The sequence below is a fragment of the Canis aureus genome, chromosome 14 (genome assembly GCF_053574225.1).
Source record: "Canis aureus isolate CA01 chromosome 14, VMU_Caureus_v.1.0, whole genome shotgun sequence".
Lineage (NCBI taxonomy): Eukaryota > Metazoa > Chordata > Mammalia > Carnivora > Canidae > Canis > Canis aureus.
This window is the reverse complement of record NC_135624.1, coordinates 50,922,554-50,936,915: the sequence shown is the minus strand read 5'-3', so window position 1 is coordinate 50,936,915 and position 14,362 is coordinate 50,922,554. Positions and strand designations below refer to the sequence as shown.

Here is a 14,362-nt window from a genome sequence, read left to right as displayed (position 1 = left end):
GATCTAAGCTTATTGGCATCCTTCCTGCCTCTGTGATCTGAGTGTTTATAACCCCTCTAAACCCATATGTTGAAATTCTCACTTCCAAAGTTGATGATATTGGTAGGTAACTCTGGGAGGTTATTAGGTCATGAGGGTGGAGCCCTCATGAGTGGGATTAATGTTTTTGTAAAAAAGACCGCAGACAAACCCTCTCAACCTCTTCCACCATGTGAGGACACAGCAAGAAGATGGCTTTCTGTGAAGCAGGAAGTGGCCCGTATTAGACACCAAAACTGCTGGCACCTTGATCTTAGACTTCCCTGCTTCCAGAACTGTGAGAAATAAATTTCTGTTGATTGTGAGTCACCAGTCTATGGTGTCTTGTTATAATAACCTCAATGGGCTAGGACACTGCCCCTGTAATTGGTGTAGGCTTGTAGGCAAATAAGATACAGGGAAATAGATGTTTGCTGAAGACAGAGTCTTCCTTGGTATTTCTCAAGTGCTTTCCAGTAAGGAGTTTTCTCTTTCTGTGGACTGTGTATTGTGAGAATGTACAACCATTTTTTTCCAACTATGAAGAGATCCTGCAAGCAGAATTGAGAAAATCACAGAAGAATGGCAGGATGACACACTGAGACTCTTGACCAAACTATCTGAAGTCAGTCTATAATTTAAAGCAACATGATCCTATACATTTAAACCAACTCAAGCTGGCTTTTCTGTTGCTTAAAACCCAAGAAATCCTGACTATTATAGTCAGAGACAGTAATTCATTCACATGGGCAGGGCAAGAAGTGTAGGAATGGAGGAAACTTCTTGGGGCCTGGTTTTGAAGGGATGCCAGCCTCCTACAGGCAGATAGTAGAATGAAGTACATTCCAAGCAAAGAGAACACCTTGAACATAAGCCTGGAGACAAGAGAGTATAAGGCATTTTCTGGAAGTGGGCAGTGGACCCCGTCTGGCTGGAATATAGAGTATGTATGTGGCATACTGGAAGGTAACCTAGAAAAACAGGAAGCAGGCAAAGAATGAAACCTTTGAACACCAGGCTAAGTATTTGGGGCTTTATGCTGTGTTTAAATGCCAACTGTCAAAGATAAAAGACAGCTGAACCTTGTGTTTTAGAAAGATAACTCTGGCAGCAGAGTGATGGATGGATTGGAATATTCCAGGACAAAGGCAAAATGGTCATGAATCAGGGCAGTCTGATGAACTAAAATAGGGGGTGGATATGAGAGATGTAAAGAATATAGCCCAGATTGGATTTGGGTGGAAAGGAAAAGGCAGGGGAATGTTATGCCTACAAGGTATAGAGTATAAGTGTCTAGAAGGCCTCTGCCCTTGATACAGCTGGAGGAGGCAATACTGGAGTGAAGTGGTGATGAGTTCAGTTTTGGACACTTTGAATTTAAGAGATCAGTGGAACATACACACGGAAATGTGTAGGAGGGTCAGAGATTAGATTAGAGCTACTGCAGGAAATCAGAGCTGGCAAGCACAATTTTGCAAGGGATTCCCACAAAGAAGATAACTGATGGCACAAAGTGGAATGAGGTCCCTGAGAAAGTCATGGAAAGGCTCATAGGAGGATGACCAAAACTGAATGTGGAGATTCCTTATCTTTAGAGTTGAGCAAAGAAGCCTAAGCCTCTGAAGGGTGTTGGCTGGAGAGGTAGGTATGCACATTAGTAGGAGCATCAAACAAAGGCAGAACTTCCAAGGGGGTGGACAATAGGATAGATGTTGTGGAGATGCTGGGCAGAGTCAAGACTGAGAAGAAGCTATTGTCCTTGAAGAGAGAAGGTGAAGGGTGACCTCTGCTCTTTCAAGAACCTCTCTGATTAAGGAAAGGTAAACGCAATAGGCAATGAAGTAGCTTTAGGGAAAAACAAGGTCAAGTTTTCTTAGGATAAGGAAATGTGAGTGTTTTTGTACACAATCCAAAGACCATTCTAATGTCTAATATTTTCGATGTGTTGCTTTGTTACTAGACTCATTTTCTCCACATCTGGAACTTCTATTTATATTATGTGGTCAGATGCATGAAATGACTCCCTTATGGCCTTTCATGTGCCTATAACCAGCCTGACCAATTTTTGGATGATTATCAGTTAGATCTGAAGTTGTATTTTTTATCTTACTTAAAAATTTTCCCTCTGTGTGGGGCTTTCCTCGGTGAGTTGTTTCATTTGTTTTTATTTTTTAATTTTTTAAAATTTCTATGTGCACCAAGGTAGTGAAGTATCAGAAGTGAACATTCAGAAACACTGCTCAAGAAGAGAATTTTTATTTGTACCTCAAGGGACTACTCACCAATGTTTTGGAAACTCTGGAGACTAAATTTATATTCAAAGAACAAAAAAATTTTCTGCTGTCATTGACTAGCTCTTAATGCTGGTGAAGCAACATTACGGGGAAATACTCTTTATTCTGTAAAAATGTGAACAGTACTGCAAACTGGCACAGCTAAGCTGGAAGTGTATATATTTTTCCTGTGGAAGATGAGTGACTTATAACTATTGTCTGGGAAACAAAGGCTTTTTTCTTTAACACACTATTTGGTTCTTGAAAAATTTTGATAAGCTTTAAAAAGGGGAAATGGTCTTAATTCACTAGAAAATGGTTACAATCTGCAAAAGGCACACATTCAAGTCACACATTTCTTGTATAGCACATGCAAATCTAATAAATGCTTTTTTTTCTTTTTCTTCATTACTCAAAATCAAAAACAAAACTCCAATTGCCACTGCTTAATAAATTAAGAACTTTTTCATTCTATTTGTGTCTATATTGCCATTATTTCAACAATTTGCTCTCTGTAAAGATAGTTGTGATGGATACACATGAGGCACGTGATTCTGGGGAGAAAGAGTGAAGGAGAAACAAAGACCAGCAGAAAAGAAAATGACAAAAATTATTTGAAATTCATCAGTGTATTGAGAAGTGAGTATGCACTGACTGTTAGGCACTGAGGAAACAAAATGAATTTGACCTAATTTCTGCTTTTGAGGGAGAATCATTCACACAAACATATTACTATATTTTATGTGATATGTCATATCATATAAGTGCTGTGTATATGTAGGAAAAAACAATTTCCTAGCTCTGTGAATAACAAAATAGTTCATATTAATTTGTCTAGGATAAAGTATAAATTCGATATAGCTCTGGATATATTTATACGACTATAATTTAAGAGTGATCACGTAAGGTACATGACACATAGGTGGCATATATAATTGGCACCCCATGGTATCTTGGACAATAACTCTATTTAATTAGACATGTCACCATAAGTCTATAGTATATAAGATACATTTTATTAAATAAGCACCATCATTTGCATTTCACCATTCTTATTAAAACTTAACAACCATCCTTTTAAACTCAACTACCTGCTCAGGTAAGACAACCCTTGACTAAATCTTCTGAGAAGATTTCAAATGAACAAGACGGGGAACAAAAAACTAAAACATACCACTTGGGAAGGACATTTGAGCTGAGTATTGAAGGTTGAATAAAAGTTTTCCAGGGGACTAAAGAACAACAACAAAATCCATGGTGGAAAAGAAAAGCCTCAAATGCACAAATGATTGTGTGTAAGAACAACTACCTTTCTTTCTTTCTTTCTTTCTTTCTTTCTTTCTTTCTTTCTTCCTTTCTTTTTAAAGATTTTATTTATTTATTCATGAAAGACACAGAGAGAGGCAGAGACACAGGCAGAGGGAGAAGCAGGCTCCCACTGTGGGACCCAATCCCGGATCCCGGGATCACACCCTGAGCCAAAGGCAGACACTCAACCACTGAGCCACTCAGGCGTTCCAAGAACAACTGCCTTTCTTTAGAGTATAGGGGTTGGGTAGAAGGTGAAGATCCAGTTGGATTGCAATTCCTGTTGTGGGTGAAAGGGAAATCATATTACCTGATTTTCACCCTTTCTTGGTCATTTGTCCCAGAGTGATTCTCCTAAGCCACCCTGGGCCTTCTATGTGCTTAGGAAATAAAGCCATAGTCATAGAGAGGCTGAGGAAGCCAATGACGTCGACTGACTCCACTTCATCCTTTGAAAGAGACCAGCCCTCAATAAGAAACTCTCTCTATGTGCCTGGAGGGGTCTTTCTTGGATGTTTAATACCTCTCTGCCTTTAAATTCGGATTCTACTACATGTGGGATTTTGGAAACGTAAAACCTTATAAATCTCATCTCCTGCCCCCACTGCCCCTGCTACAAGCCACTGTGATGATTGTCTGCATTGGATTACTGTGGACATTAAAAGAAGATAATTCAAGGAAACTACCTGGCATATAATAACTGCTCCCCGAATTGCCTTCTGCACCCCCTCTTCCTTCTTCCTTAAAGAAGTAAAGAGTGTCTTAAGTTCCATATGTTATTAAGCAACGGTGAGAAAGCTATGCATCAATTGTTTGCAAACAGATAAAGCGACTTTTTGGCAAAACTTAGGAAGGCAAAGGAATACTACTTAAGTTAAAAATAAATAATGTCTTGTCTTTACTTCTCTTCTTTACTAAGACCTGCTAATATTCTTTGCTACCCTCTGGGGATGTTGTAAGTTTAATTTTTATTTATTTATTTATTTATGATAGTCATACACAGAGAGAGAGAGAAAGAGGCAGAGACACAGGCAGAGGGAGAAGCAAGCTCCATGCACCGGGAGCCCGACGTGGGACTCGATCCCGGGTCTCCAGGATCGCGCCCTGGGCCAAAGGCAGGCGCTAAACCGCTGCGCCACCCAGGGATCCCCGATGTTGTAAGTTTAAAGCAAGGGATGAAGTGAAGTATTCAGAACAGTGCCTACCCAAAGAACATGCTCAATGAATGTTGGCTACTTTTATTATTTTCTAACATCCTTCTCTGGTGCTGTGGGGATTTTCAGTTGATTATTTAAATGCCCTGCATGCTTTCCACGTTTAAAAATTTTTATATTGTCCTTATGTGAGATATAACAAGAAGCTATATGGGAGGATGTGGGGAGGGCCCATAGGGTACATATTTAAAGTACCTGGGATTTTTCCTTTGTGGATGATAAATCAAATTCTGTTTCATCTGTTTCACAAAAAGGATGAGGAGTTTGTTTTATATTTATTAGAATGTAAGACCTTATGAATAAAACCAACCACTGATAGAAACATGCAAGGCAAGCCTGGCTTTGTGGGCACCTAACCTTTCTATCTTCGAACATGCAAATATATTTCGAGTTTAAGCTAAAAATATAAATCACACAGACAGTGAAATAAATGTAGGGGTGGAAGGAAGGTGAATGAGAGATGACGGTATGCTCATACTCTCCCATGGCTTGATAGTCATGAGTACAGATGCGCTATGAAATCAAGCCAACATCTGGCAAGTTATAGCATAAACAAATATTGGAAACAAATGAAAAGAAGCAAACACGAGAAAGTGTTATGCAAACTGTAATCAACAAATGGCAGTATTTGAAAAATATAACAGCCACTAGAAGGGAGAGTTGATCTTAGTTTATGTTTTTATTTGTAAAAGTAACACTTTCTTCTTTTGATGGAGTGTCATAGAAATCTGTGAAGTAAAAAGTGCAATGTGCCTCCTTGCCTCAACCATTTCCCAGAGGTAATGTCAAGATACTGACAGCGGAAAAGTTAGTGATAATATACTAGATCAAGCATCGCTTTGGTTGTAGATACTTACAATTTTTTTAACATAGAAAATTTTAAACATGTAAAAGTAAAGAGAATAGTAAAACGAAGCCACATATACTCAGCACCCAACTTCCACAATTATTAAATTTTTGCTAGTCTTCATATCTACTTTTTAACATACAAAGGCCAAAATGCTTGTGGTGGTGGAACCAAATTTGGCATCACGGAGTATAATTTATGTGGTGTCCTTTGGTGATATGAACAATGTATATTCTGTGTGCGCAGAACCCAAAGAAGTAGCTGGAATACAGAGCACTCTGAGTTAAATTTGCCCTGGATGGAGCTGTGTGATGACTGTTCATTTATGCTCATCTTGCCTTTATTTTCACCATTGTAACTCTGGTTTCTATTGTAGTGCTTAGCACACAGTAGGTGCCCCCAAACCGCTTTCAAACGAATGAGCCTCATTTGCAGTGTGGATTTCTGTAGCACAAAGGAGGCCACGCACTGTAGCAGGACTAACGCTCACAGAATGCTTCCCGATGTATTAGATGCTTACTATGTGCTGGGTGCCTGTGCTCACCAGCTGTGGGGTCCTATTCTAAGGGACTTACATGCAGTAACTCATTTAATTCTTGCAAAAAAACCGTGTGAAGAAGGTACTACGATCATCTTTCGGGTTTCATAGGTATGCAGCCAGTAAGTGGGTCAAGATCCCATGGATCATAAGGGGTAGATCTTGGGGTTAAGCCCAGTTAGTGTGGCCCTAGAGTCTCTCTGTACTTAGCGACATTCTCTGCTGCTTCCCCCCAAATGTGTGTGAATCCCATCTCTAGAGCACTGAACACACTTGGGCACTTTGATAGGTCTTGGTTGTACCTGTACTGCAGGATTAACTCACAAAATCACTCCAATGGTGCCAGATAATGGGAGGGTGTTGCCCGTAGACCAGACATTTTTTAAAAAACAGACTTTGTCATTTTTCATGAACATAAGGCACTTCTAAGTGCTGCGTGGGAGGGAATGCGGTAGACTGATTTCATTGAGACCTTGCCAAATTCTGGTCTTGTGGCCATCAAAGACGCATCATTTCCTCCAAGACTTCTAAAGGGGGCTATTACCACGGGCCTGCAGGTTCTGGTTTGCATTCAGAGGAGACACTATCTTCCTAAGTGAGACCTGGAAGAGGAAGTGTCATGAATTGTAAATAAGCCTGAAAGAAAAGAATTGTTTGGTGATGGAAATGGAGAAAAATGGCCTTTTCCAAACCAGGTTCCATCCCTACCCCCATTCCGTGTGCAGCTTTGCCAGAGCCCCTCCTGTTTTATTTGCTAAGTTTACGAGGAGGAAGAGAGGAGTTTCTCTAAGGATACTCATGCCTCTGACTAGTAATCTCCTAGATTAAATATTAGTGTATCTCTACAAGTAGAACATCATCCCACTATTAAAAAGAATAAGATGGGGTCTTACGGGTTGGTGTAGAATGATCTTCAAGTTATACCTTAAAGTGAAAAAAACCAACAGTATTTATACCAGGGCCACCCTTGGTGACACTCTATGCATGCATAAAGTTTGCTTGGAAAAAAAAAAAAGGAAAGATGAAAATGCTTGCCCTTGCTGAAGAAGGGCTTTAAAAACAACAACAACAACAAAAAGATTTTATTTATTTGACAGAGTGAGTGGGAGTGTGCACAAGCAAGGGGAGTGGCAGAGGGGGAGGGAGAAGCAGGCTCCCCAGGGACATAGGGCTCTATCCTGGGACCCCAGGATCATGTCCTGAGCCAAAGGCAGACGCCTCACCTACTGAGCCGCCCAGGTGCCCCTGCAGAAGGGCTTTTCATTCAAGACTTTCTCATATTATAAAAAAGTTTTAAGCATATACATTTATTATATTTCAAAGTTAAATTGTTTCAGTTGTCCACCTGGCAAAGTAGAAGAGTAAATACAGCCAACATTTTAATCATGGAAGAAGAAAAGTAACACTTTATGTTGGGTATTTCAGGAAGGGGGGTTTGGCCTACATGCAGAAATAGTAATTCTCTCACTCCATCTCTCTGAAGGATGATCCTTTAAGACAGAGAGATCTGCAAGATCCCTATTTAACGAAGTTAGGGGATGTGTCATGTCACTCTCTAGGTGTGGGGAGAAATGGAGAGAAAAGAAGGAAAAAAAGCCTCTAAAGGCATCTGAGTTCTCCAAACAGCTCCATCCTAAGGAGTCTACAAGCGCAGGGGTAGTTGTGAGGTTTGGGACGGGTTGTTCTGGGTGCCCAGGTCTGGGAGCCCTCGCTTCATTGCTTCTCCAGGGAAGCCGGCCTCCTTCTCACGGGGCCTAAGGCTATCTTGGCTGGGAGCTCTGTTCTGCAGAGGGGCCTGGTCGCAAGCCCAGGAGGACTCACGTAGGGGCTCGTTGTCAGCTAACACGGTGGACAGAAGTCCTAGTCTCAAGGCGACAGCCTCCTCGGGGAGGGGCGACTCTCACGCTGCGGGGACGCTAGAGCCCTGGGTACCTGCAGCTCCCTGGAGCCCTGATGTCGGTTTTTGGTAAAAAGCAGGTAAGGGGTACCAGTTTAATCGCCTTGGGGGGGGGGGCGGCGGCTAGGCTGCAAACCTACAAACATCTGAAGCTGCCAGGTATGAGAGGAAACAGGGAGAACTCTGGAGAACTGAGCGGGTGCAGATCCTGACTGAAGGCATTCAGATTCAGATTTTTAAGCTACAATTTTGCTGGCCAAGCAAAACACTCGACCTGGCTGCACTCGCTGCGGGTTTGCGATCCTGCCTGCGCCCGGGCTCCGTGCAACCTGCTGCTGGCCCCCGTCTGTCCGTCCCCAGCCCCTGGAGGGACGCCGCGGGCGCCGGGGACGGTCGCACATCCCGGAGCCCCCCGCAAGGCTCAGAGCCCCCCGCCCCCATCTCCGAGGGCCCCAACCTCCTGAAGCCTGGAGGGTCGCAGAAGCCCTGCCCCGGCCACGCCGCATCGCTACCCGAAGGGGGGTTGCTGCGCTCGGGAGACCCGGGGCCAGGCGCCGGCCCAGGCGAGACGTAGCGGGCCCCGGGAGCGGCGGGGCCCGGGGGCGGGGCCGGGGGGCGGGGCCGCCGGCCGCGGGGAGCCACGCCCCTCTAGGCCACGCCCCGGCAGGGTCCCGCCCACCCAGGCCCCGCCCCTCCGGGCCCCGCCCCTCCAGGCCCCGCCCCCAGGCTCTAGAGTCTCGGCCCTGGCTCCCACCGCGCACTGAGCCCCGGGACCCCGGGAGCGCGGCCGGTGCACCGTGCCGTCCCCTCGGCCCGCGCGGGGCATCACTTGCGCGCTACGGGAAGCCCAGCGCCGCCGCGCCGCGCGATTTCCTCTGCCCGCCGCCCCCGCAGACGCCCCTGCGCGCCGTGGCCGGAGCCCGGGCGCCCCCGCCCTGCCCCCCGCGCCGCACGGTCCTGCGCTGCGGCGCCCGTCCCGCCTCCGCGCCTTCTTCTCGGGGCGGGCCCGGGGAGGAAGAGCCGCGCCGGAGTCCGGGGCGCTGCGCCGCGCCGCGCGCGAGGTCGGGATGGAGAGCAAGGCGCTGCTGGCCGTCGCTCTGTGGCTCTGCGTGGAGACCGGGGCTGCCTCCGGGGGTAAGGAGCCCACGCCCCAGAAGGACGGCGGAGAGGTCGGGCGCGGGCGAGAGACCGGGGATGCCGAGAGGTCCTGCGGGCCCGCCTGCCCCGGAACCGGAGAGCCGGAGCGAAGCGAAGCCACTTGACAACTCGGTCGTGTTTTTTTTTTTTTTTCTTTTTTTTCATTTGCCAACCTGGAGGCTGACGCTCTTGGATTGGCCCAAGGGTTTCCAAAGAGTTGGTGGTCTCCCGAGCCCCGGTTCCTTGCAGAAGGTGGCCTCCGACCCGGGCCTGCGGAGCTCCCGGGAGGGCGGGCGCCCGCGGCTGGCAGCAGGAGGTGCCCGGCGGGAGGGACGCCGCGCAGGGAGCGCGGGCCAGTAGCTCCCACCGCGCCGCGCGCTCCGCTCGCTCGAGTCCAGGGGGACCCCGGGGTGCCTTTCCCTCCGGGCTGCAGCCCACAAACCCACCCACCGTGTAGGGGGTGCGGCTCGGGAGGGAAACTTTTTTTTTTTCTTTTCCCCTTGATGCTGGATGCTGCTCTCCTTGCAGGGAGAAGGTGAAAGGGCTCTCAGCCCGGGGGGGGGGGGGGGGGGTTGTGACAGCTTCCCCAAATGTCTCCAAGTAACAGTCACCTTCTTATGTAAAACAACGGCATCTTTCAAAGCTCGGGTCCTTGGGATAAGCGCACGGTCAGAAGTTCAAGTTCTGAAAACTTAACTCTGCGGGACTCGGTAGCTAGAGTTAGCGCCCCTCGGTTCTTTCCTTGCCACCTAAAATGTCAGTCTCCTTCAGGATTAGGAACACACATGCTCTTGATGCCATGAATGTCTGTCTTTCCCTCTTCGCTCTACTCAACACCCTCCCCTCCCCGCTCCCCCACGCGCCCTTCTCGTATCTCTTTTCTGTGGCCAGAGTTTGCCGATTTCCAGATTTCCACTCTTCGGAGGGTGAGAAAGGGGAGAGGGTGGAGGGAGGAAAAAAAAAGTCAGATAATTCGGGGAAAAATTCCTTACACTGGAATAAAAGAATCGCATGTCTTAAAAAAAAAAAGAAAAGAAAAGAAAAGAAAAGGCATTCGTATACAGTAACAAGATCATCTATCTATAGTTATTAAATTTTCTTAATAATGACTTGGTTCATCGGGGCCAGCTCCACCATGGACACTCATTTGTCCCTGACAAGACCTCGCTCTCCCCCTTTATGGTCTGGAACATGTGGTTGTTCAGTATCCCACAAAGAAGTGAGTTGCTTCTAAGCCTGGGGTGTTTCATAGCGCAGCAGTAGTAACTGCAATCGGGTTGCCCTGAATATAACGATGAGGTTGCCCTTTTGGAGTGTGTGACTTGCTTAATTGGATTGGGCTATAATTGGTGCCATCAAATTCTAGAGACAGAGGCACTGTTGTTTTTCCTTCCTGTCTTTGAGCTGGAAGGGTAATAGCGCACAAATTAATTAATTTGGGTTAGAGGATTTGAACATAGAAGGGCTTTTTATAGAGTAGCAGCATATGTACTTCTTGTAGTTATTTCTTTAGAATTTTCTGAAGAGTAGGACTTAAACTTGCCCATGGAAATGAATGAAGCTTAGTGGAGGAAAACAAAATCGAATGTTGGTTGGTCTACAGATACGAATTTGGAGTTATCCTTATTGATAGAGGCTTGCTGAAAAGATTTTTGTTGTATACATGTCTCTAGGATAGTATGGTATTGTCTTAGCTTCCTATGAAGGGGGAACATATCTTTAATTAATTTTTTAACATAAGAAAGTGTGTCCAGAGGGTGAGATAATCCGTGACAATAATTTATGAGAGATCTTCAAGAACCTCTTATTTTGCTGGTAGGACAAACATAGCTTATTTAGAGCCGTACTTTTGCTACATTTTTTTTCTCACATAAATGTGCCCAAATAATCCGTTCTTTCTCATTTGGATCATTGTACAAATTGTATTAAGTTACTGCTTTCAACATGTTTCTCAACCTAGTGTTTCCCAGCCAAGTTTGATACTTGAACTCATCCGAATCAGTTGTTTTTATTTTCCTTTTCTTAAAGTGAGACTTCATTGTTGGAAGGCTTTTCTATTGCTTTAAACACTTTGCTTTATTGTTTGTCTACTTTGAGGACAGTTTTTTCCTTCCATATTGAAAAGTGCTACGCTAATTAACTGAACATGATAAGCCAGATCAACAGCTGTCCAAGAGTATCCCATAGACCATGTGTGATCAAATCATGTTAAGTGCTTGTTAAAATGCAGATTTGGAGGGCTAGGGATGTCTTACACGTCCTAAAGCTTAAGAATTATTGGCCCAAACACAAGTCAGTACCAATACCAATGAGTTTCTGAGATTTACTGATGCAACTTAATTTCTAGTGTTTTTTTTTAAACTATGATATTGATCAACAAATCTGCAGTTGTGTCAACAACCTACTTTGTACATCTGGGTGAGTGTGTAGAAATATATGTGATCAGCTGTTTGTTTTGTCTGTGGCCATTCACTTTGGGATCCACAGATTCAGTGTATTAGGTATTTGCACTGGATATTTGCTCACTCTCTCTACTCTTACTTTTTCATATTTGCAAATACTGTCTTATTTACCCAACAAGATCAGGGTAGCTTAGGCCTCAGAAGTCAGTGGTTCTTTAAACATTTTTTTAAATTATTTTTAAAATTCTAGTATAATTAACATACAGTGTTATATTAGTTTCAGGTCCACAATATAGTGATTCAACAGTTCTGTACATTACTCAGTGCTCATCATGATAAACATACTCTTTAATCCCCATCACCTGTATCACCCATCTCCCAACTTACCTCCCCTCTGGTATCCATCAGCTAGTTTTCTATTTTTAAGAGTCTATTTTTTATTTGTCTTTTTGTTTTGTTTGTTCATTTGTTTTGTCTCTTAAATTCCACATATGAGTGAAATCTTTGCTTATTTGTCTTTCTCTGACAAGTATTATTTAAAATAATACTCTGTACCTCTATCAGCATGATTGCAAATGGCAAAATTTCGTTCTTTTTTATGGCTGAGTAATATCCCATGACATCTACATCTTCATTATCCACTCATCTATTGATGGATACTTGGGTTACTTCCATATCTTGGCTGATGTAAACAATGCTGCAATAAACTCAGGGGTGCATGTATGTTTTTTAATTAGTGTTCTCATTTTCTTTGGATAGAGAGTCATTTGCTCTTAGTTGACGTGAGTCAAGGATCATATTAAGCTTGGGTGCTTACCCAGCATCCATCACTTTTAAAGGTGATAATTTGGAGATCTGGATATTAGTTAAGGCCCTAGCATGGTGGACAGTTTTTATTTCCCTGATAGTTTTTCATTACTTGCTAGCTCTTTGCATTTAGTTCACAGAGAACTTTGTTTTCTTGCTGTGGTGTGACTTGTGGTGAGGAATCTGTCCTGCTTTATTTTTAGGTAAAGACAGCTTTCTTGTGTATCAGGGAGAGCTCAGAACTTTGATTAATAAGCTGAGATTCCCCAATTGTAATTCATTAGCATTACGCTTTTTTAGTTCCATTCTCTAAGGAAAAGTGTATTAATCGGTGTATTATAGGGACACTGGCAATTTCTTTTTTCTTCTTCAATTCCTCTCACCTAGTTTTAATCTACAGTCTTCCAACTTTGGCAGTTCAGTTACCAGGGGAAGTGCACTAGAGAATTGATAAAGGAAAAATGAGACAATGTCATGGACACCCCCCCCCCTTTCAGGGTTCATAGATGAACTATATAGAAATTTCTCTTAGGAGTACTCATTAATCAGCAATTTAGTCAAATGTGTGCATCCTATGCTTTATAAGAAATGTCAGTGGGTCCTTTCCCAAGGGAGTGAGATCATCAGATGAAGGTTCATTTGGTTTCAATGTCCTATATCCTTTTGTAAGACCTTGAAGTTGGCAATGCAGGAAAACAGGAACTCCACCCTAGCTCCATGAATTGCAGAACTTTTGTGTTGGTTTATGACCATCTGCCCATTCTTCCTGTTATGACACAGTTTGTGAACTTTTACTGGGAATGGTGAAAAGTAAATTCACAGTTTTACACAATGAATTGCTGAAGAGGCCTTTTAAAGTATAGAGTGTGCATTGTTTATGGAAGGTGTTTCCTATTGGGTCTGACTCAGTGGCAACTACATTCATTTATTTAATTTGTTTCTAGGTTTGCCTAGTGTTTCCCTTCATCCACCCAGACTCAGCATACAAAAAGACATACTTACAATTATGGCTAATACAACTCTCCAGATTACTTGCAGGTAAGGATGCATTTTAGATTCAGATTTCCTGGGTTAAGTAACTCATTGCTTATTGAGGGAAAAATAATTTCTGTAAGCAGAATTATCATAGAGTGGTTGTAATTGTAACTAGTGAGGATTCCAATACATGATTTAATAATGAAAAAAATGAGAAAGCTCTTCTCCTAAAAATTTCATTTAATTTTGCTGGAATTTTGTTCCTGCTACTCTCTGCTAATACAGACACACACACACACACACACACACACGCATGCACGCACGCATACAATATAGCACCTGGCACATAGTAGATAGTAGATACTCAATAAGTATTGAATACATAAGTGAAATTGAGAACTTACTCTCTTGCCTTTAAGGGATGGAGTTGAAGGAGTTTGGGGCCATATTTATCATATTCAGAATAGCTCTTGGACATTTGTGTAGCCCTTGCCAAGAATTTTATTTTATGATAAAATTATGACTGTAATAGCAATTTAAATTTCAGCCATTAATAGTACTGAGTGCATGTCCTGCACAAGGTAATGGACTTCATGCTTTGCCTTGATGTTCTGGAAAGCCTCTCTTCTCATTTGCTAGCAAGAAGCCATGCTATTGATATTTGCTAACAGGGGAAGCAGGCTTCTTTGAAAGGAAGAAGCATTTAAATCTTGTGTCAGAGCCCCTACCCCAAAATGAAACGTAGGAGACCTTAGGGTTTAATACAGTGGACCCAGAGGCTTCTCAGGAAACTCTCAGTGTGTCTTGGGCAGAGATGTGGAGACATGAGTGGAGGTGACATTGCCCTCAGAGAAGAGAGCTAGGGGTCCACAGAGAACCTTGGGCAGCTTACTGCCATTGCTTATGCTTGATGAACACCAGTGTTCAACACGACACAGATCTATTT

At 43.6% G+C, this 14,362-nt stretch overlaps 1 protein-coding gene across 1 annotated transcript in view; it reads left to right on the top strand.

Moving 5' to 3' along the window:
• Positions 1 to 9,072: 9,072 nt before the first annotated feature.
• The window catches only part of KDR (kinase insert domain receptor), a 43,147-nt gene continuing 37,857 nt past the window's right edge, over positions 9,073 to 14,362 (top strand). The window contains exons 1-2 of the mRNA XM_077848047.1: positions 9,073 to 9,229; positions 13,386 to 13,479. Coding sequence (XP_077704173.1) covers positions 9,163 to 9,229; positions 13,386 to 13,479 — 161 coding nt within the window. The 5' untranslated portion in view covers positions 9,073 to 9,162. The remainder of the gene's footprint in view (positions 9,230 to 13,385; positions 13,480 to 14,362) is intronic.